Raw genomic sequence first — 23,862 nt, 5'->3', positions numbered from 1 at the left:
AACGGCTGCAGTGGCCAAAACATTCCTAAATAAAATTAAACTGCATTAATACACTAACCACCAGAGGGTGCTAGAACTGCACAAATGGAATACAACTTTACCTTTTTAGCAGATGTGCTGCTTTTAATTTCGTGACATCACGAATAAGATATCATAGCAATTTTAATTTTGCGATATTGCCATTATCACAAGTTTCATTCGTTTGGGTTTTAAAATAATTTCATTGGTCCAGAAAAATACATGTTTCAAGTTACTTCTGTTCTGGGATTTTCTTCAATGAAATTCGTTACTTAATATTTTTTAATTGATACTGAAGAAAAATATGACTCAAGTTTTCATGGGACTGTGACAGTCTACGACGGCGTATCATGGCCATATATTATTATATAATATTATATTTTTAACTTTGATTTTTTTCGATATTCAGAGAGAAAAACTCGCAAATTTGCTGCTTTATGAAGTGGCAGATTTGCGAAGTGTTGTTGCTCTAGCTGCGGTGAATGGAAGTCAAAGTTTAAATTTAAGAATGCATCCTCTCCATCCTGCCTTTCATTTTCAGTGTCCTATTAACCACCAACAAATCCTCACGTATTTCTCGTAAATTTCTGACTTTTTTTCTCGCAAATCTGCCACTTTATAAAGTGGCAAATTTGCGAGTTTTTTCTCTCTCAAAATCATCCATCTAAGAAATATATATTTATACGTGGCCCTAATACACCGTCGTAACTGTCTGTTCTCTTAGCGACAGAAAAAAATTGCATTCATATACTTTGAAAGAAGTTAACCTAGAGTAACATATTTCAGTTAACCTTCTCCCACAGACGGTTTTCCGGTATCCAGGAAAGGGAAGTTGTGCGTTTTTCTCCTGATGCAAGTCTCGGCGCGGCAATGACAAAGAGTGACACAAAAACAGGGAGTCATAAAACATTCAACATCATTCAAAGTCTCTGCTCCCATGCACACCGAAACAATCTGACATTCAAAACTAAGAGAGAATGTCGGTCCAGGAAACATATTTAAGGAAGTCGAGTTTTTTTTTTTTTCATTTGGGGAGAATAAGGACATCTTAGGGGAATACAGCTTGTGGGAAGGAAAATTGTATGGCTACACTTTTTTTCCCTATCATCCTAATGGAGATTCATATAAAACAAGACTGTGAAGTCATTAGACTTTTGTCGGATGAATATGGTCAATTCTTAGCATTTTAATTCAGAATAGACAAAAATGCTTGATGTGCATTATCACTTTTCTGTCATTTGAACCTGTCACTCTTGTTCACTAATCATTTTACCCAGTGATGAACATTATAGTTGTTTTGGCATTATGTTTGGGATCATTACCCTGCTCCATCACAAAGGCTCCCCTAATGAGTTTCATTGTATATTTAAAATGGCAGACAAAAGGATTTGGTCAATCCACCTATGCTTTTTTCTCCGCTGGGTTTCGACAGATGAGCGTATACTGTATGCTTGGGATTGATAACTCCTTTCTCAAAAATTGAGCCTTCCATAACTTTGTTAAATGTCCACTTTTGTCTTATCGGTTCGTAAAACTCTCCTCTGTGTACTTCTTCAAATTCTTCTCCTTGCTAATGAGCGTCTTGTGCTGTAGCCTCCTAAGTCTTTTACGGAGAGATGAATGTGATACAGTCACTCCCGCCCTCTGGAGGGCGTCGCAAACGACACTGACAGTTGTTGTGGGGCCTTCTTGGGAGCTCTTGCAATGTTTCTGTCGTCAGCTTGCTGCTGTTTTCCTTGATCTACCCACTCAACGTCTGTTACTTTTAGTACACAAGTGGTTTCTTGGGACACACTTGTCATTCACATGTGCTAATACTTTTGCTGGCAAAAAGAACACTCTTAGAAAGTAACCCAAATTGGGTGTAATAGCTAACCCAGTGCTAGGTCCAGCAGAGGTTAAGCCAATGCTGAGTTAATTATTATACCCATTACGTTGGGTTGAGGATTTGGCCCAGCACGTTGGGTCAAGATTTTGATTATTGCATGTTCTCACTAAGCTTCCTAATTCCTACTGCTAGGTCAAAAGTAAACCAAATTGGGGGGAAATAGCTTACCCAGTGCTAGGTCTAATAGGGACCAAACCAATACTGGGTTACTAACCCAAATTGGGTGAAATAGCTAACCCAGTGCTAGGTCCAGCAGAGGTTAAGCCAATGCTGAGTTAATTATTATACCCATTACGTTGGGTTGAGGATTTGGCCCAGCACGTTGGGTCAAGATTTTGATTATTGCATGTTCTCACTAAGCTTCCTAATTCCTACTGCTGAGTCAAAAGTAAACCAAATTGGGGGAAAATAGCTTACCCAGTGCTGGGTTCAAAAGGGACCAAGTCAATACTGGGTTATTAACCCAAATTGGGTGAAATAGCTAACCCAGTGCTGGGTCCAGCAGAAATTAAGCCAATGCTGAGTTAATTATTATACCCATTACGTTGAGTTGAGGATTTGGCCCAGCACCTTGGGTCAAGATTTTGATTATTGCATGTTCTCACTAAGCTTCCTACTTCCTACTGCTGGCTCAAAAGTAAACCAAATTGGGTAAAATAGCTTACCCAGTGCTGGGTCCAAAAGGGACCAAGCCAATACTGGGTTATTTACACCTAAGGCTTTGGGTCAAGATTTTGATCTAACAATAGGTAGAAACCACCCATACTTATGAGTTATAGATACCAAGAATAACATAGTTTGGGTCCAAATGGGACCGATTCACAAGTGGGTCAACTTGACTCCATTTTGATGCAATTTGATAATTGTCATTTAGACCTGCCAAAGAATGGGTTATCTGGTTATCAGTATAGCTGGTTAAGAAAAATGCCAACATTTTTGAAAAAGAAACAGCTTTCCTGAATATCCATCACTGAAATGATACATCCTTTAAAACTGCTGGGTCAAAAATTGGACCGATACACTAACTTGGGTCAATTTGACCCAACTTTTTTTGAGTTATTGTAAAACAACCCCTTTTTTTGCGGTTGTTTTGTACAAAAAACAAGTTACCAGGTAAGTTCAATTTTTGACCCAAATTGGGTCATTTTTGACCCAGCAGTTTTAAGAGTGTATGTTTACCACAAGTTTAATTCCAGGTGCCCTTCCTGACGCCACTCACCCATTTTCTATGGGTGGGCCATACATCCCGACTGGGATTTGCACCCCCGATCCCTGTGTCTAAAGTCAGCAACGTTACCCACTGATCCATCAAAATTTACGTCAATTCCAATATAGAAAAAGTTGTCAATCTTCAGCTGACCCAGTTCCAATCTTCACCACAAAATGCTGTGTCAAAATATTTAACCCAACCTTGGGTAAAAGTAACCCAATGTGCTCAAAATCCACAGTGGGTTACAACTCAGTGTTTGTTTTAGTGTGAAAGGAGTTGACCTCACTGTTCCAGTACGTTTGTAGGCGTGTATATGATTCGACCATTTAGACCTTTAATGTGTAGAATTAGCATAAGTTGTCATTAAAGACAAATCTCAAATCAGAGGTATAACAATACATTTAGGAGAGTGGCAAAATCAAGAATACATCTTTTTTTTCTTTTTAAAATGAAGTGTCTGCTTTTGATTTGTAGAAATGCAATCAAGTGGGCAATTTCCTATGATTTTGTGCTTGTACTATTTTACATTTTCATCAAAGCACATTCTGCGGCCCTATCTGCAAAATTGAGAAATCATCATGGCTTGGAGATTGGCGGTTCAGCTTCATCAGCAGTCTGTGCCGCTCAAGTGAGAGACCTTCATCGGGCACCCCCCCCTCCCTCCTCCACTTTGTGCCTCTCTGTTTCTTTAACTCCACCGCGTTCTCTCATTTGGGCTTTGGCATCTCTCGCACCAAGGCTGCTTCCTCTACCGTTGTGTGAAATAATTATTAAAACCTGCTCATATTTACTGTATTTACATTCCGCTGGTGAAGCGAGCGCACGCGGTGTACAAAATGGTTGATCTGACAAAAGATTTCGCCCCCCCGCCCACCATTTGGTGTGTGTTTCATCCCAAACCTCCCGTATGTGCTCCTTTGGCTTGGAGATGTAGTGAGCGTGAAGGCCATATGATCCACTTCGTTTCTCATTAAAGCATTAAAGCATCCAGTGATCCCTGTAAACGGGGGGCGCCGCCATCCCGTCTCCGTCCCCATTTACTTTCAAGTGACACTGACAGCGGAACCGTCGCAACTGTAATTTAGCCACAGAAAGATTTGAAGGGCCCATCGGGGGTCACTGTAAAGTTAATGTAACACTCAACCTCGACTCAGATAATAATTAATTGTAATTGTTTATCTTATAATTAATCTTCCGATGGCCATATCAACAATATCTAATTAAACCGATGGACTATTGATCCTCACGCAGTCGTTCTGTGTAGTAATTATGAACAAAATGCTGTTGCATGCAAATCTGAACCTCAATTTCACTCTCACTGGACTGCATCCTTATAAGTGGTTTGCAATGTAATATGCAATCCACTGATGGCTTATTAAGATCTTTACAGTCATTTAATCTGAGACTGTGGTCAATTATATCTCTCTGGAGGAGCATTGCAGTTTAATTTGATATAAACAAAACAATAGGCTGTGAAGCTGCGGTCACGATGGAAGCTGATACGCCGAGTCTGCTCGGCTGCGTCCTCCTCATGGGACGTCCGTGTCTTTGTGCAAACAATAAATAATATTAATTTCATGGCAGACACCTCCATCGGATCAATAGCCATCGACTGCATCGGTTGTTTCTGCGAGTGCGTGGTGAGAGTAATTACGTCGTTTATGGAGAGAGTCAGGAACACAAACGCATTAGTAACATACAAATGAGACTCATGTTTTCTTAATATCTATTAGTCAAGACGTCTCTTTGGGGCCGCGGCGCCTCTAAATAATTCAACATATTACGAGAGAAAAGGTGGCTCCGTCCCGGCATATTGTGATCGCTTGGCGCGCTTTTCAACTCTCGGGATATTGCAACTCCAGCCAGCGACGGCGAGAAAATTAATTACAACAGCACAAATCGATGAACCACTGAAGGTGTCAACTCCCCAAAGAGCCGTGATTGTTCATAGCCGCCTGATGGATGAGGAAGGAGGCCAGCGTGTTGAACTCATGGAGCCATGCACACAAACGGACACTAAACGCATCGCAATGACAAATCGCAATTTAATCATTCACTGGAGCTAAAATCCAAACACGGTGCAATGTAACCTCACAGTTTGGGGAATATTTTGTACGAAGAGCTCTGAGGTGGAATATTCAGACTTGGTGCTATTCCTCATCAGAAATAAATGCAATGTGGGCACTTTTTAGGGCTGAACAATTAGCGTGAAATCCCCTGAATAGCACACACCTGTGTATAATACGACACCCCCTACCACCACCACACAAATCATCCTTGAAAAGCATTTTTTCCCTGTACTTGTATATAATATTATTATTGTTATAGAAATAAAGTGTAAATGCTTTTAAATCCTGGTTAAAAAACAACAACAACAACAAAACAATGCTCTTTCCCGTATCTATGATAAAAGTCTTCAAAGTAATTTTTTTTTAATCATGTTTTCCAAAATCTTGTTATTGCACTGTATGTTCTTTCAGTAATTTTAGTAAGCTATTTTTTAAAATCTATTTTGCTTCTAAATCTCTTCAACTCTCTCTTTGTAACTGCTTTTAAATGTTGCTATTTAACTCATTCACTCCCAGCCATTTTCACTGAAGCAACCCCTTTCGCTGCCGGCTGTTTTACTGGATTTTGACAGATTTTGCGAGGCCCGCAGAATATTGTGTTCTATCGCTATAAAAACATGGAACCTACCAAAAGAAAGATTAGCGTCTCTTCTTTAACCAGTAAAAAAAGAGGATATTTGTATCTGTTTCCGTTTTGCAGCAGTTAGCATTAGAATATAGCTAAGTTTCATCATTATTCACAAACCTGTAGAAAACACGGGGGGAAAAGAGCTTGTTGCAACATGGCCCTGGTTGATCTCTTATACTCTGCTGCCATCTTCTGGCCGGTTTGTTGTAATAACTACCATTGCTTTACGCGACCTCTTCAGGTCAGAGGCTGCATCAAAGCCTTCTGTATGCTCCAGCATAAAGAAACAGACGTTTTTGGGACCTCGGCAGTAGAACGTTTTTATACGTTTTTGGGAGTAGATGAGTTAATTACAGTATTTGAAGCATATTGAGTTACGTTGTGTATGAAACGCACTATAAATCTGTGATTCTATTTTATTTATTTTTTTAAACCCCTATGTACTGCCTAGTTACTGGTAGCTAAACTTCTAAACATTTAAAAGTTTTTGTTTCTTATTAAGCCCCTCGTATAATACCAAGTTGTCTTAGTGAATGGTTTAAAAAATTGCAAATGAAAGTGTTTTGTAGTATTTAATATTAATTCATGGTTTGTTTACTTTTATTTTAGCTTAAGCCTAATTTATGATACCAAAACATTTATGTACCGTATAAGAAAACATGCTATAATTTATTGTAATAAAAAAATCATTACTCATTTGCTCCCAAAAACGTATAAATACGTTCTGTTTTATATGACCATGCTCTCAAATACGTATTTATAAGTTGTTGTTTTTTTGTTTATTAATGCTTTAGCATACAGAAATCTTTGATGCAACCTCTGAACTGAAGCAAATGCTTGAAGCAATGCTAGTTATTACAAAAAACGTCCAGCAGGTGGCAGCAGATTATAAGAAATCAACCAGGGCCATAATGCAAAAAGCTCTTTCCGCATTATTATACACAGATTTGTGAATAATAATGAAACTTAGCTATATTCTAATGCTAATTGCTGCAAACAATTAACCGGAAACAGATAGAATTTTTTTTTTTTCGTGATGAAAAAAGAGACTCTAATCTTTCTTTTGGTAGGTTCCATGTTTTTATAGCAATAGAACACAATATTCTGTGGGCCTTGCAAAATCAGTCAAAATCCAATAAAACAGCCGGCAGCGAAGGTGGTTGCTTCAGTGAAAATGTCTGAGAGTGAAGGAGTTAATAAAATACATGGGAAGAGGACCTAATCACATCTTAAATTGCAGTAACAGTATTAAAGGAAATATTTGTCAAAATGGTTCCGCTCTAGTGCATTCCCTGGGAAGACACAAAAAAAAGCATATGACTGAAAGAGACAATCCAGCAGCTTGCACTAACTAATAGGCCACAGAGCGGATTAGCAGAATGAGAGAAACCATTAAGAGCAGCCTCATATATATCCAAGGCTGAGTCATTCTCGTATTTTCCTGCACATGCAGAAGCGCCCGTCAGGATTGGACAGGGAGCTCCACAGCTGAGGGCTTGTGCTTTACACTGTCAGTCTGCCACTGACTTCGACCTTTAGAAAGGAATGCGAGATGGAGAGAAGCCTTAATGAGTTTGTATAGTAGCTGCACTCCAGCTGAGGAATCATTCATCTACACGAGGCCCATAATTAGCAGCTAAGTCCAGTTCTGTGCTTCCACTTCCACTTATTATTCTGCTGACTTGTATGCAGGCAGTGGAGAAAAGCATAAACAAAGAGACAACCCCCCCCCCCCCACCCCCCCCCCACCCCCACTCTGAAGCATATTAATAATCTGCTCTGCGGCGTTGTCGAAAGCACGGCTGAACAGTCCGATAATCACTCGACTGACACCTTCGGAAAATGAGGAAAAGCTATCTGGAACATAAGTCATAGCCTGGTGCGAGTTTGCTGACAGGTGTACGCTCTCGCGGGAGCGCTAATCCTCATGCTTTCTCGGCCTGTGTTTGTCCGACAGCAGCGTGAAGCGGCAGACGCGTCCGCCCTCCAGACAAAAAAAAGCCATGACCAACTGCGACACAAGCACGTGAGCGAGCCGTGTGTACAGTGACATGCATGCAAAGCACTGACATGCAGATGAGTAGCTGTGCATTTGGAGCACATTGGGTTACTTTTACCCAACGTTGGTTTCAGTATTTCGACCCATCAGATTGGGTGGACGATTGATTGAAGATTTGGCCAGGCTGAAGAGCTCAAACTGTGTACTAGAGTTGAAGTAAATATAATGTACACAGCAACATCGCCAGTGTTAGATTAACACTGAGAGTGTTAAATTTAACACTAGTGTTTATATGTGTCCACACCAATGAGTGTAAATCTGACACTTTTCAAAGTGTTACCTTTTTCCACACTTAACCGGTGTTACTCCAACACTGTATAGTGTTAAAAATCTAAACTGGAAAACACTGATAAACATTAACAGTATCTTGCTCAACGATACTTTAATATAAACACACTGGCTTGGGATCGAACCTACGCTCTCAGAGTCGGGAGACGACCACTCTACCACTGATCCACTCATCATCATCATCATCATCATCAAACAACAACAACAACAACAACAACAACAACAACAACAACAACAACAACAACAACAACAACAACAACAACAACAACAACAACAACAACAACAACAACAACAACAACAACAACAACAACAACAACAACAACAACAACAACAACAACAACAACAACAACAACAACAACAACAACAACAACAACAACACTACTACTACTATTGGAAATGAGGGTGTGGTCAATTTAACACTCAAGCGAGTGCTATTCGGGTTAGACCCAACATCCACCCCAGCACTCAAGGAAATTTACTCTGACAGTGTTAAAATAACACTGCTTACTGCATATTTGACCGAACACTGGAAATTTAACACTGACCAATTTGCTGTGTATGATTCTTAGCTATACTGCTAACCTGCTAACCCAGTACTTGGTCAATTGAACCCATTACTATGGGTAATTTGTACCTCTTGTATGACCCTATGTGCCTGGTCAAATTCTCAACCCAATAACCCAGCATTGGCTCAGTCCATTTTTTAACCCAGTGTTGGGTTAGTTTTTTCCACCCAATTTGGGTTACTTTTGACCCAACAGTTTGAAAGGTGTTTTTTTGTGTGTGTGGTTGTAATAGAACAGCATGCATCATATGCGTCTCAAAATATCATTAATAACTAGTTAGCATTTTCTCCTTGAGCTCGCGTGGGTTTTCTCCAAGCACTCCAGCTTCCTCCCACATTCCAAACACTTTGCATATTGGGTTAATTGAAGACTATAAACAGGCCACTGGTGTGAATGGTTGCTTGTCTACAGTGTATGTGTCCTGTGATTGACGGGCAGTCCAGGGTGTACCCCGCCCCGATCGCCCAAAGTCAGCTCGGTAAGGCTCAATCCAAAGCGCAATTGAAAATCACAGCATTTATTTTTTGTTCAAATTTGTCGACAACTTCCCTGCACTGAAAAGCTCCCACTAGGAAATGGTTTGTCAAACTCACCCATCATCCTGTACGTAATGCTGCTGTACATTTAACACAAAAGCAATCATTATTTTACATCTCAGGCAGAATCACAAGACCAGAAGAGAGGTCTACTTTATACCTTTGACGGTTTCACCCACATCATCAAACAGATACAATAAAATAATACAAAACTAAAGTTTAATGCATGACAGGGCATTCCAGCAATTAAGTCATCTGACATTTCTGCCATTTGACCGGTTCAAGTACAGAAGAAGATCCACTTTCCTGGAGGACTTATTGCACTGAATCATCTCGCTAAGTCAGTGCATCTCAATTATTTATTCGTACCCTCTCTTTAATCTTTGCAATGCAATCTTTTAACCTTTAGGGCACGTGTCCAGTTTGTGATCGGTGTGAGGAGTTAAATTAAATTTTACATGTAAAAAAAAAAAAAAAAAAAAAGGATGATTAGTCTTAATTGCTAAATTGCCAAACCACTCTCTGTTAGGGTAAAACGAGATGGCAGGTCAACTGTGTGCCTTTAATCTCGTATCTGGTTAGTTCCCAGTTCATACACTGTGCAATGGTGGTCCAGTGGTATGATGCCACGCGGGAGACGTGGGTTCGATTCCCGGCCAATGCAATCTTTTGAATTTTAGGGCACGTCTCCTCCACTTTGTGATCGCTGTAATGAGTCAAATAAGGTGTGCAAACAGTACAAAAGAAGGATGATTAGTCGTATTGTCAAACGACTCTCCTTTAGTAGTAGTCGTCGGCGACAATAAAAGTCTCCTTTCGAATTCCCTCCATCACTTGTTCTCGGATCGAATGGGCGTGTTTAGGGACGCTCCGTGGCCACGTTGGCACAGTTATCCGCTCCTGGTTTTGCCGCTCCTCTCTCATCCTCGGCGGTCTTACTACCTTCTCTGTCTCTCAGCACTCCGGCAGCATTGCTGCGCCAGCAGATGTTCTCTCGCTGAGGCCAATTATTAGCATTTCTCGCATTTTGGCCACACTGCATCCCTCGCTCGCTCGACGGCTTGTCAGGCGGCGAGGAAAAGTGCGTCCCTTTCTTTCCTTCTCTGCAAGTGCGGGGAGTGCAGCAGTTTCTTGGCTTTATTTTATTTTATTTTTTATTTTTTTTTGCTGGAGTGAGGGAGATGCCAGCGCCAGTTTTTGGGACGAAAGAAGGCAGATTTCCGCGGGTGCGGGAAGGCATCATTTGATGTACCACACCTGTGATTCGTTGTTGCGAGCAACCGGAGACGCGCGACGATGGCCGCACAGGACATGTGCTGAGGAAACACTCTTTGGCTTCGTTTTTAAAGTGATTCTAGAACTCTGGACGGTTAACGTTTGTAGTTCTTGTTTTGAGAAACTTGATTAAGAAAAAAAGAAGACCAACATGCCCTTACTTGTGGGCCCTTTTGTCCGCTGTGGACTCGACGTTCAGCTTCTTGTGCTTTGGCTCAGCTTCGCCGGCGTCACCTGTACCGGTAAGTTCCTCTCTGCTTTTTTTTTTTTTTTTAACATTCGTGTGCGTTTGTTCTTAAAGTGTCAACTTCATCACGTCTTTGAATGTGGAAGCGGCGGCGTGGTGGTTATTGTTCGTTGCCCCCCCCCCCCCCTCTCGCACCCCTCAAGGTTACAAGAAGCCTCTCACGTGCTGACACCCTTCAAACTTGATGCACGTCTCACACACGTGACGTCGACACCCTAATGTGGCGATTCATTCCTAACACGTCGCTCGTTTTCGTTTCCTTCCACGAGTTCTAAGATGAAATGTGACAAAATTGCACAATGACGCTTCGGCCAGATGGCTCTTGTATAATGGATGGCAATGCACAGTGACACGGCGCTCCTGTACTGTCACATAAACAACCTTTTCCTCCCCAGTAAATGTGCAATAGCAGGCGGTTAATATGGGGGGGGGGGGGGGGTTGGACATGCCGAGCTTGCTCCGCCGGGCTGCAGCGCGGATGTCCCGCAAAGCAGGCAAGGCGAGACTCCATCGTGCCATCCTTGCTGCATTTGCAGCACGTTGACAGCTTTACGGAGTTTGGGAGACGATCGACTTGCACTGATGAATTGCGTTTTATGGGGTTGCCTCTTGGACACGCGCTGCCAGACGCATGCAAATGTGCTGTAGTGTACAAAAAAAGTGTGAGGTTGCTTTTGCCTGACGTGAGGACAGGTCTTGAGTTGACCAACATATTTTCCTTTGTGGTCAATAGGTCATGATTAACTTAAATTTGACTTGTTAAAACAGTGTTGATATTTTCTGAAAACGGAGGAGCAATTTTATATCAAAATTGTATGATAATGACATTGGAAACACATTGACATATTTTTCAAATTTTCATCTAACTCAGTGAGTTTAACTCATTTACTGCCATTGACGGTTATAAACGGCAACAAATCATTTTAACTATTTCTATTAGTTTAACATTTAGTTTCTACTTTTGTTAACAAGAGTATGAAAACCTAGATTTTTTTTTTTTTTTACATTTACAACAGATATAAAATTTGTGATTAATCGTTGAGTTAACTATTTAAGTCATGCGATTAATTACGATTAAAAAAAAATATCGCCTGACGCCCCCCTAATTTTTAACAATCGTCTAGTCAGGCGATTCATTTTTTAAAATTGTAATTAATCGCATGACTTCACTAGTTAACTCACGATTAATCACAAAATTTATATCTCGTAAGAAAATACTTTGAAATTCCCGTGAACAGTAAATTAAAAATGGCGAAATAAAAAAAAAGGAAGGAAAAATACCGTTTTTTTTTTTTTTTTTAATTGTTGGTCATTGTTTTTGTTTTGTTTTTTGTTTTTTTTGGGGGGGGTGAAAATTTTACATATCAAAAAGACTACTAGTGACATCATTACTTGGTATCGGCTATTCAAGCGTCGAGTACTCCTACTGGTATGTAAAAAGTTTCTGTTTGTGTGCGGTTTGTGACTTTACAATCCTTTCAAATCCAGCTGGTCATGACAGTTTTGACAATAATGAGATATTTCTGGGGAAGTTGCTGGCGTGTGTCCAAAAAGGAGGAGATTTCACGGCCGATTTGCATTTCACTTGTTTCCAAAGTGTTAACCTTGCTTTGGGCCGAAGACAAAGATGTTAAAGTTGTGTAATTGTCTTGCTTGGGGGCGCAGAGATGATGAACTAGGCGGGCTTTTCCTCTTGCATCAATTAGTGTTTAATTCTGAATATGTTTTAAAGAAACAGGCGTATCTCAGGGAACACATCGAGGGCAGTGCGAGTGCAGTTGTGCGTGCGAGTCTTCTTTGGATGCGTTTGATTGGAGATTTTTTTTTTTTTGGGTGGCACCATCTTGTTTGCTCTGTGTGATTCCTTTTTGGCTCATTTTCATGTGGTTCTTTCCTATTGCCAACACTGAGTTTTTTTTTGTTTGTTTTTTTGCCGTGCACTGTAAAAAATGGGGAGGAATAATTACTTGAAAAAAACTAGTATATATATTTTTTCCACTAAGAAATTCTAAGTAAATTTTACAATCAGAGCTTTGTGTACATTTGGCAAATTTCTTAAAAAAAAATTTTTTAGGAACACACTCATGACCTACAGCTTGACAGACAGACATGCTACCACCTGAGCCATGCCACTCTTGCTGATTGCCACTATACTGCATTGCTGGTGTGTCCAAAATGAGACCAAAATGGCTCTTGGAGGTACGAGGATCCCACCTGACTCCAGCAATATACTAACATACGGAAGGAGTGGCATGGCTCAGGTGGTAGAGTGACTGTCACCCAAGCCGGAGGTCATGGGGTCGTTCCTTCATGCTTGCATAGCTTTTTGTTGTTGTTGAATATATAAAGTTGTAAAATGTACTAAAAACCCTCCTTGTAAAAGTTGTGAAAAACTTTACTAGCTATTTTCAAGTAAATATTACTCCTTTTTAAAAAAATTAATTAAATTTATTTTTTACAGTGCACACACTAAAATAAAGTGTAATTTTTACTTGAACGTTTTTTCACTCAGAAATTCAAAGTAAATTATACAAGGAGAATTTTGAGTACATTTTACCAGTTTTTTGTTGTTGTGTGTGTTACCTAAGTATTGAGGAACGAACCCATGACCTTCAGCTTGGGAGACAGCCACTCTACCGCCTGACTCATGCCACTCTACCGCCTGACTCATGCCACTCTTGCTGTTAGCCACTATACTGCATTACTGGTGTGTCCAAAATGAGACCAAAAACAGGACTTTTGGAGGTACAAGGATTCCGCCTGTTGCCATCAATATCCTAACACACAGCAGGATTGGCGAGGCTCACGTGGTAGAGTGGAGTCTCCCAACCTGAAGGTTGTGGTTTAGTTCCTCAACCCTTGAGTCATTTTTTTTCTTAAATAAACTGGTAAAATGTATTCAAAACTCCCCTTGTAAAATTTACTTAGAATTTCTGAGTGTAAATAACTTCACTCGTTTTTTTTAAGCTAATATTCCATTTTTTTATTTTTTTTATTTTTTTACAGTGTGCAGTCCAAAAAGCTGAGGCTTAAGGTCGGATTGTGCCTCAACACAACTTTGACTTTGACACTCCTTGTTTGCGCTGTGATCAACCAGCAAGCTATTCAAGGGTGTTTCTGCTCCCATCCATGTGGACATATTTTTTTTATTTATATTCCCCGTGTGTTGAATGCGGATGAAATCGGGCAATGTAACAGTCAGTTCTATCCCCCCCCGCCCCTCACCTGGATCCGATTTCGAGGCGCACCGTCCCGACCGTCTGTCAATCTCTGTCACGTATCGGGTCAATGCGAGCGAGCTTACTCCCATCAGACTTCTTTTATAGGACAGGGCGAGAGCCAGAAATGGATCGCAGGTAATATGCTAGCCAATTCTTCCTACATCAGGACGGGGACAGTCTCCACTCAGATCAGTCAAACGATCCTCTGAGAGACAAGGCTGCTGACTCGGCGCGCGCCCGTATCAAAAGCCCACTTGTCTTTTTTCTTTTGCCGAGAAAAATAAGTCAGTCACTAATAAAGGTAGGCCTGTCAGTCTGGATTTTTCGCGAGGCCAGCACTTTTTCTTTGCCGGTGTTGTGAAGGGGGAAACACTTTGAGCTTCGGGAACAAAGTAGTGCACGGCTTTACTTGCGTGTGCACAACATTTGATGCCTTCGGTATGCAAAGTGTGCAACTCGGTGTGTTTTAAAGTTGACGCATGGATTTGCTGACATGTATCGGGTCACTTTTGGTTAGATAGTCTTTAGAAATCTTCCAGGAAATTCCAGGTTGGCTTTCAGAGCAAAATGTAAATTACACAACACCAAAAAATTTCAGTTTCAAATTTTGATCTGTAGGTCAGAAAATCTGCAAAAATGTTTGATTGTTTTCCAAGACATCAGAAACTGGAGAATATTCACCAGAGATGTTCAATACTACTTTTAGTCGATACTGATACCAGGCCCCGATACCACTAGTACTTTTGATACATAAAATTTCCACCCCAAAAACTATGACAGATCATTTTAAAGAAAGACCTACCCTTTTTTTCATAAAAAATAATTAAATTAATGGTAATTTTCTATTTTTCACCTTTTTATCTTGAAACAGCCACAAGAGGGCTTCTGATCCTAGTATCAGCGTGAGTATCGATACATTGAAATAAGACCAGGTATCGCCCCAATACCTAGTGTCAGACCGATTAATCGGCCGCCGATTATAATCAGTCAATTATCGCCCTTCAAACATCGGCCAAAACAATCAGCCAATTGGGCCAAATGGCCGATTATTTTCCCAGTGATTCATGATTAGAAATATTTATTGATTAGTTTCATTAATCAGACGTCTGACTCCGTATCTCCCCGCATGTCAGGCGTTTGCGACGGCTTTTTTAAGTTAAGCTAGCCGCATTCCTACCTTGATACGTTTTTGAATCATTGCTTTGTATAAACCAAGCAACATGAAATCATAAAGTTTTCAGGGAATTTTCAGTTAAGATTTCACTATATTTCATCATTTTTTTTCAAGCTCCTGTTACCTTTCTTGCAAGTCACCTACTTGAACTTTCAACATGCCTCATGCCTGTCAGTTCACATAACACAAGTAAGCATTCCAAGATGAAAATCTGGATTTCCCCCCCCCCCCCCCCCCCCACACACACTTACACACATTTGTGTCCCATGCGAGTGTTACCCAGCAATTGTTGTCTCGAAGGAGCGCGGGAATTGGCCGCCATTTCCACAGGGTGTACGTTTTGTGATGATGCAAGCACGTGGCCATCCAGCGACACCAGGAACAAATCTATTGCATAATCCAGTCGGTTGCCCGTGTGCCCGTCCCCTTCTAATGTGAGGATTTCCTTTGCCAGACGTCTTTTGATGGTCAGATGTGATTCATCGCACTGTTGTCTTTCTGGCTGCCAGTTTGTCTCTTCTCATTGACTCACGAAAGATGAAATTAACGAAAAAATGCTTCTGCTCGGTAGATTTTGGAAAAAGAAACGTGTTGCTGTCATGGCTACAGTACACATACTCATGGTTTGGGAGATGAACATGTTTGGATTTTATTTATTTTTGGGCAATATTGTTTGTAGTATTTATTTATTCATGGTTTGACAGATTAGCATGTTCAAATTTTTTTGTAAAATTATTTTTTATTTTGGGTAGCCAACTTCCATTTTTCGTGGAAAACACTGGAAGCTTGTCGCCCGTTTTTTCAAGAAAGTTTTTCAATGCATTTATGATGTGTGTCAGTTATACATATTCTCAATGGTGCTAGCGGGCTACTAGTTAGCTCCCAGGAGAATGGGGTATATGCCACGTAGGTGCCCGGACTTCCGACTTCCTGGTTTTCGCACATCAGCTTTGTTTCTGTTTCCTGTTTGGGACGTGTGGGCCGCGTCCCAGTTCCTGCGCTTCCGCATAGATTTTAAATTTCCCAAAATCTATTTTATTTAAATAATTTTATACTGTCTTGCCCTTGATTGTGTGAGCCTTTTATTGGGAGCGCGGTCCGCGTTGTACCCGATTTGGCCACTTAGGGGCAGTGTGGTTCCGCACGTTCTGATACACTGTTAAGTTGTGGCCACATTAGAGAGTAGAAGGAAAAAGTCTCGATCAAGTCATTCCAATAAAAGTTGTTTTTTTGTAGCATTGGAAGAGCATATGCCGGTGAGTCATGTTAAGATGCTTCTCTGTATACATTCCTGATGCGTTTTGTTTGAATAGCTGTTCTTTTGAGTGATAAAAGTATAATTAGCATTAGCGAGTCAGACTGGGGGAGCTCATGACAATTCTTTGCACCTCTTTAAAATGAAGCAGAAATCATTGTCAATCAAATCATTTTCAATCAAAAATAGTTCTGATTTCAAAATCACAGACCTAAAAATTGGAATCAAATGAAATCGTGAGACAGTCCTAGTCAACCCCTAGTTGACTACTCAATAATACTCGTGCTGGTATTGGTGTGAAAAAAATGTTTTTTTTTTTTTAAAGGTTTAACTCCAGCAACATTGATGCTAGTTTCATTAGCCAGTCTATGGTGTTTTGCATTGTAATTTCGCGTTAAGCTAGCTGGCCTTTTGTACAGCCAAGTTATATCTTCCTTTTCAGTTTGTCTGGTTAGGGGTTCGAACACCGTCATCCTGTTCCATGTAAGGCCATCTTGAATCGTCCTCTCTAAAACCAACTGGCCTCACGTTTTGCCTCACTCCAGCCATCAACCTTCTCTTGGGTCTTTCTCTGGCATCTCCATCCTCAACGTCCTCCTTCTCACTATTTCTCATCTGAATGTGTCCAAATCAAATCTTGGAATGTGAAGTTAAAATAATTTACTCACAAACGTACTCTTACGCCGGTATGCATTAAATGTTTTGCCCTGCAGTCGTTGGAAATGAATTGGAACGACACATCGCATGCATCCAGAAGAGTGATGCACTGAGGCGGGGATTATTTCTCTTTTAGTGCCAGATTTGACTCAATAAATTGGTGCGTACATGTGCAGAATCTTTCACAGAGGTTGAAAATGACACTTTGAGAGCGTACATTTCAAACGATCAGGAGCACAAGTTCGCTTTCATTTTATCTTCATGCTGTTTATGAAATGAGCTATCGATATTCTAATGAAAGGAGGACGAGGATTGCGTATATTTATTCAACTTTCTCCATGTTAATTTAGTTTGTAGATAGAACCCTGATAGAAATGTTCCCGCTGCTTGACACATGAAAAAATACCTTATTGTGTGTGTGAAGTTAATGACAAATGGACACACGGTAAACGGCGCGTGTCATCACAATTCAGCTTGAAACAAAAGAGAAACGCGCTCCGTTTGGTGACAAACACACACACACACACCTTCTCTTTTAGCCAGCGATGTCCTCGTGCTTATCGTTGCCAAATGGCAGTCTTGAGGAGTTGGAAAAGGACATTACGGAGGTCACATAGAGGATGACGCCTGCTAAGGGGTGCTGTTTTTTTTTTCCAAATTACCCGGTTTGTATGATTCAAGGCCACGCGAGAAGGCTTCAGTCCTGATATTGATCCGTTTCCCCTCCTGAAATGAGGCACATCATTAGCATTTAGTGTGTTGCTATCTTGTCGGTATAGCGTTGACCTCTAACCTCTGATATAGGATGGGATGACCCCGCGCCACAATGCAAGCAAGTCATCAAATTAGAGGGTCATGGTCACAATTGTGGCTGCCCCCCGTTCAAGTGTTTGGTACTCGTTAACATCATCCAGGAAGGCTGGCTAGCTAACGTAGCATCTCCTTGGTGAAAATAGCCTTCAGTGGACCTCGTTGTAGATTTGGGCTGAAGAATTAATCACATTCAAATTAACATCCAAATGTAGTAGAATACAATTTTTGAATCGGAAAGGCTGACATTTTGGTTTTTCGGTGACGTTTTATATTTTTTTATACTTTCGCCGTGTGACCCACATTTTGATTGTCACAGCAAGTCGCAAAACCCACTTTTATATACACAAAGAAAAATGTTGTAAAAAAAAAAATGGCTTTCAAATTGTTTCATATTTTTAACATAGACTCAGTAGTAAAGCTGCAATTCAAGCATACAACTGAAAATCATGAGTATAAAAAAAATACATGAAAAGCAGTGAATCTTTGTCACTACGGTCATTCAATGACACCCTAAATGTTTAGTTTTTTTCTACCCGCCCATAAGGAATCCGTGACCTACATTTGGGCCCCGAGTTCCACCAGTTGGGAATCACTGATCGAAATAAGTTTAGTGTTTAGGAAGTGCAGTTCACATTTACATATCCTTGTTTCCTGATAATTAAAATTACGAAGCCACGGGTTTCTTTGAATTATCGTTGTACAGTAATCGGATTTTGTAGAATTTTTGTGACGTCGTAGTAAACATTTAAAAGATTGCAAGTCAGAGTGTTTTGTAAGTTCACAAATTTCATTCATTCAAAACCAAAATATTTATGCATAGTAAGTTTGCAGATTGTTTATTGCTTATTTGAAAAATAAACTCACATTAAATCACAATTGGGTAGAGGAAATAAAATCACAATTTGATTCCTTTTCAAAATTGTTCAGCCCAACTGTAAATGTTACAGCTTTCACAACTAGATTCTATAAACATCCCAAGATGAAATAGAAGCAGAACATTCAATTGTGCTTCCAAAGATATTTTCGCAATATCACAAACACGCTCCGGAGTGATTTACTTTCATCTTACGTGTAAATTTTCCGACAATGGCGACGTGGTCGCACATCTTACAGTGGCAATAGTGGTGTGTTGTACCTTCCTGATGTTCAGACTCTCCAAGTGATCAATAGCCTCCTACAAATGCTTAATTGGCCATCAGTCACCGTCTGCAGAAGTGCTTAGAAATCCAAAGGTGTCTGGAAGCAGCTCATCATAACAACGCGTCCGCTCCTCTGGGTGCTCTCCTGGCCTTTACTTTGGGGCCACGCGGCAGACGGGGGGAAAAGCCGATCTGAATGCAATATGGAGAAGCCATAGATTAATAGTTCCTTAGTGAGGCCACCAGGGAGCGGTGCGAAAGCCTCTTCCACTTCATCATCCAGCGCAGGGAACACGGCTGCGCTAGCTAGCGCCAAAAGGCGTCTGAAATGTTCTGAAGGTCAATTGATTGCAACCGGCAGTTATCAGCGTTATTTGTATTTTCATGCAGATGCTTTTGTGGAGCTGATATAGTCTCGTAGGAAGACATAATGTTAACAAGGTAACTCAAGCGAATGACAGCAAGGCCGGCAATTATGCTGCTAGCTCAACCTTGACGAAAAAAACGCACTTTCCAATTGTACGGCTCCGTCATGTGCTTCTTGTTATTTAGCAGGACAAAATGTATAAGACATGGTTAGATATCAAGACAGCCGTATCCAGCTGGGCTTTGATTGGCAAGGGGGATCTGAGGGAGATCTGGCGCCCCCCTGACCCCGAAGTTGTCATATTGAAGCGATTTTTGTTGACAAGACAGGAGTGCCTCATGACCTTTTCTAATTATGTCTTGTGTGTCCGGCCAGGCGCTGATGCCTTAGGGAAGCCAATTCAACTGAGTCAACACAGCACGGACTCCAAGAGCACATTAAAGCTTATACAGCATGTTTTGCTATGCAGGGTTACAAAGACTTGGTTAAAGAGCCTGTAAAAGTCGGCAAAAGATGTCTTGTAAATCTGACACATCACACAGGAGAGTATTAACAAGCCTGACAAATTCAAATGAATAAAAAAAAAAAAAAAAATCACCAAGTGTATCAGACGAGGCTCTAAAGTCATGAAAAGTTTGACTCCGCCTTCCACCTGCAGGACTGTGTGGGCATGTTGGCTGAAGCCGACCTTCAGCTGTCAATCAAGTGCATGCTAGCTCCGTGTCCTCCCAGCTCCTTCACGGGCCACAGAGACAGGGATGATTTTTTATTTTTTTTTATTTACCTTCACCATGCAAAATTTGTTGTCAGTCATCTTTAAACATATTTAACTCATTCAAGCCCAAAGACGTGTAAACACGTTTTAAAATAATTTGCCCTTCACTCCCAAAAACGTATTTACACATTTTTTAAAATGTTTTTTTTTTTTTAATGCAAGAGCATACAGAACGCTTCGATGCAGCATCTGACATGAAGAGGTGGCGTAAAGCAATGGTAGTTATTACAAAAAACGGCCAGCAGGTGGCAGCAGAGTATAAGAGATCAGCCAGGACCATGTTGCAACAAACTCTTTTTGTCAGCGTTTTCACCAGGAATGTGAATATTGATGAAACATGGCTATATTCTAATGCTAATTGCTGCAAAATAGAAACAGATAAAAACAAATTCCTGATGAAAGAAGAGACTCTTATGGTAGGTTCCATGTTTTTTTTTTTTAAAGCAGTAGAACACAATATTCTGTTAGCCTTGCAAAAGCAGTCAAAATCCAGCAAAACAGCTGGGAGCGAAGGGGGTTGCTTCAGTGAAAATGGCTGTGAGTGAATGAGTTAATGTAATTTAAAAAAAACGCACACAATGACTTTACAGGGTTTTAAAATGGTATTTATTCAACATCATTGTTTTTTCTCTTCCACCTGTTGAATTAGTAACAATTATGTCCACTTGTTCCGAATGTTTCCTTCCAAAATAGTGCTGTTCACAATTGGAGTTTGTCTTCCACAAAGCATCAAGCTTTCATCATGTATCCTTTTTCATCTAACGGCGAGGGAGCAGCTTCTCTGATCTATGTAGGTCCTTCTGATATTGTTCTCCCAAAACAAGTCCCGTCTCAATTGTGAAACTAGGTTTTAACATTACACATTAAACATTAGGCAGCAGATTTATTTATTTTCCCAAGGCCGTCAGGAACATTGGGCTCATGAATGCAGAATGCAGTGCAGTGAATGATGGCAATATGGCTGCTATTAGAACTAGACCATTGCTATCTGCAAAGTGCCTTGCACTTGATTGAGGCCCCCCTGGCTTTTAAATGCACAACACCGGCAGTGACATTTACGTTGAATCAAAAGTCTGCATTTTCCTTCCATGCTTAAAATTCAAGACATCGACATTATAAAGGAGCCTTGCTTTTGATAATTGCCCGCTGTTGTATGAGCATTCATTTTAGGTAGAAGGAAGAATTGAGAAATGGACTCTTAAAATGTGAGCCAATCAATTCTAGGGGCTAATTACCTCCATTTTGTACATGAAAGTGGTGCGCCTGCCTCATCCAGCAAGGTTTTTTACATGCGTGTATATCAGTGCGTGTTTCTCAATAATTTGAGATAAAAGGAAGAAGAACATATTTTGTGACCCCCCCCCCCCCCCAACTAAGGATAGACCGATATCTGTGCCGATATTTGCCATTTTGACAAATATCGGCATCGGCCGATAAAACTGGCATCTCATTGAATGCTTGCGAATGTAGCGAATTTTGGGTTTTTCGCCAGGATTTGTAAGATGTTCAGACGGTTTGTACTTGTTGCAAAGAAATTCGGAACTTGCGCAGACAATTTTTCACTGTCTGCGAAGATCTTTTACGAACCCTGACAAAAAAAACGAATTAGCTACATTCGCATGCATTTGTCAAAAATTGCGATAAAGCAAAGCATGACAACATTTTTAATACATTGAGCAACATTGCCAATGTTCTCTTTAAGCATCCCTAAATGCAATTCTTGGTTTGGCTAGTCAATTCTTAAATTGAGATCAGCATGACATGTAATGACAATGAGGTAAGAAAAAAAAAAAAAGACACACTTGTGCTTTTATCAAAAAGACAGCATGATGTCACCAACACCGCTTTAGTGGTTATTGATATTTTATCCTAATTGAGCACCTGACTCGAGTCCTGTTACTGCCTCGAGAGTGCTCTTACAGACACACTGCACTTTTGTCATTCAAATCAAATCCTTTCCAATTCAGATTTTGTTCATTGTTAGCTTTTGTAACACGTCAAAGAAAAGCAAACTGCTACAGTACTCAACAGTAGAGCAGAAAATAATGTATTTGTTCAACGTGGGAGTCATTTAATGAATGCACGTCGGTGTCCAATTTCAAGCAGTGATTTAATGTACATGGGGATCGGACTGAGCGCAGGTCATACGATACTGTTATCGGCTCCTCTAATGACTTCATTCATCCTTTGATACCGTACGGGTCCGGCGCATTTAAACTCAATTCTGAGCAGCCCGTCACTCATAGCGGGATGATACAAAAGAGGATTTTTCATTTCCATTTTTCCACATGAATGCTAAATGGGTTTCATTTACATAGAGCTTTTCTAGTTTCATGGTGCTCGGTACTTGTTACACCATTGCCTCTCACTAAAATTCTCAAAAAAAGGACTCAGAGATTGAAACTTCAATCTGTCATTTGATCCTGTATAAGTATTTTACATATATTTGTATATAAAAAGAGCAATTAAATGGAATGTATCCTGTTGACCATTTTTTAAAGCAAAGCCATGGTGTTCAACAACACTCGTAAGTTTATTTTTTATTTTTACGACACATAAGTAAAATGAGCCAAAATATGTCTCACTATTGGAAGTGGGATATCTAAGTCATTTCTGATTTTTATTTTACTTTTTATAAATTTTTTTACTCAAAATGTTCAGTGGTATCAAAACTATCCATACGCATATATTTTATTTATTTGTTTTTGATGCCCTCTATGGACAATAAAAGCAATATTGTCCTAAGAACACTATATATATCCATCCATCCATCCATTTTCTTAACCGCTTTTCCTCACAAGGGTCGCGGGGGGTGCTGGAGCCTATCCCAGCTGGCTTCGGGCAGTAGGTGGGGTACACCCTGAACTGGTTGCCAGCCAATCGCAGGGCACACAGAGACAAACAACCATACTCACAATCACACCTATGGACAATTTGGAGTATTCAATTAACCTGCCATGCATGTCTTTGGAATGTGGGAGGAAACCGGAGTACCTGGAGAAAACCCACGCAAGCACGGGGAGAACATGCAAACTCCACCCAGGAAGGCCGAAGCCCGGACTCGATCTCACGTCCTCTGCACTGGGAGGCGGACGTGGTAACCAGTCAGCCACCGTGCCGCCACTATATAACTTGTTTTGGACAATTGGGTGCAATTTAAGCTCACTCAGTGATTTCTTTCAGATGCTTTATATTTGATATTGATATTAATTAAAAAGCAAAAGGCCAAAAATTGGACACTTTCACGCTAGTGAAGTTGCCAATATCTTGCTTCCAGAAACCGTTTCAGAAATAGGCAGCTAACAAAGGGTTTACTTGTTTGATTTCACACTTGACGAGTGAGCAGGAACTGTTTGTATACAAGAAAATGAAAAGATGTTTCCATTTTTTTCTCTCTCTATCTATTCCCTCTTACTGCCCTAGCTTCATTCATGTAAGCTGATGGGCTTGCAGACCGCTCCTGGCTACTCTATCAGACAATTCATGGTTGCATTTTTATTTATTTTTTTACGGCATCTGCCCTTTCCCAGAACAAGTCCAGTGGGCTGTCGGGATCTCAAATTAATCCCCAAACCACGGTCGTAAATGTCGCCAAAGGTTGATTTTCATGAATACAGAGCAGCATATTGAATTGTGTTTGGCCTAAGGAGTTACCAGTAAAATGTGGAGTCAACAGT

The 23,862-nt window shown here is 40.5% G+C and overlaps 1 protein-coding gene across 4 annotated transcripts in view; it reads left to right on the top strand.

Moving 5' to 3' along the window:
• The first annotated feature begins 10,177 nt into the window (after positions 1 to 10,177).
• unc5a (unc-5 netrin receptor A) overlaps positions 10,178 to 23,862 on the top strand; it is a 186,524-nt gene continuing 172,839 nt past the window's right edge. For all 4 annotated transcript variants that reach the window (XM_077577805.1, XM_077577804.1, XM_077577803.1 and 1 more), the window contains exon 1: positions 10,178 to 10,779. In XM_077577805.1, the coding sequence (XP_077433931.1) occupies positions 10,689 to 10,779 (91 nt within the window). In that variant the 5' untranslated portion in view covers positions 10,178 to 10,688. The remainder of the gene's footprint in view (positions 10,780 to 23,862) is intronic.

The sequence above is a fragment of the Vanacampus margaritifer genome, chromosome 10 (genome assembly GCF_051991255.1).
Source record: "Vanacampus margaritifer isolate UIUO_Vmar chromosome 10, RoL_Vmar_1.0, whole genome shotgun sequence".
In the NCBI taxonomy this organism is placed as follows: Eukaryota; Metazoa; Chordata; class Actinopteri; order Syngnathiformes; family Syngnathidae; genus Vanacampus; species Vanacampus margaritifer.
This window is presented reverse-complemented; position numbering and strand designations above follow the sequence as displayed.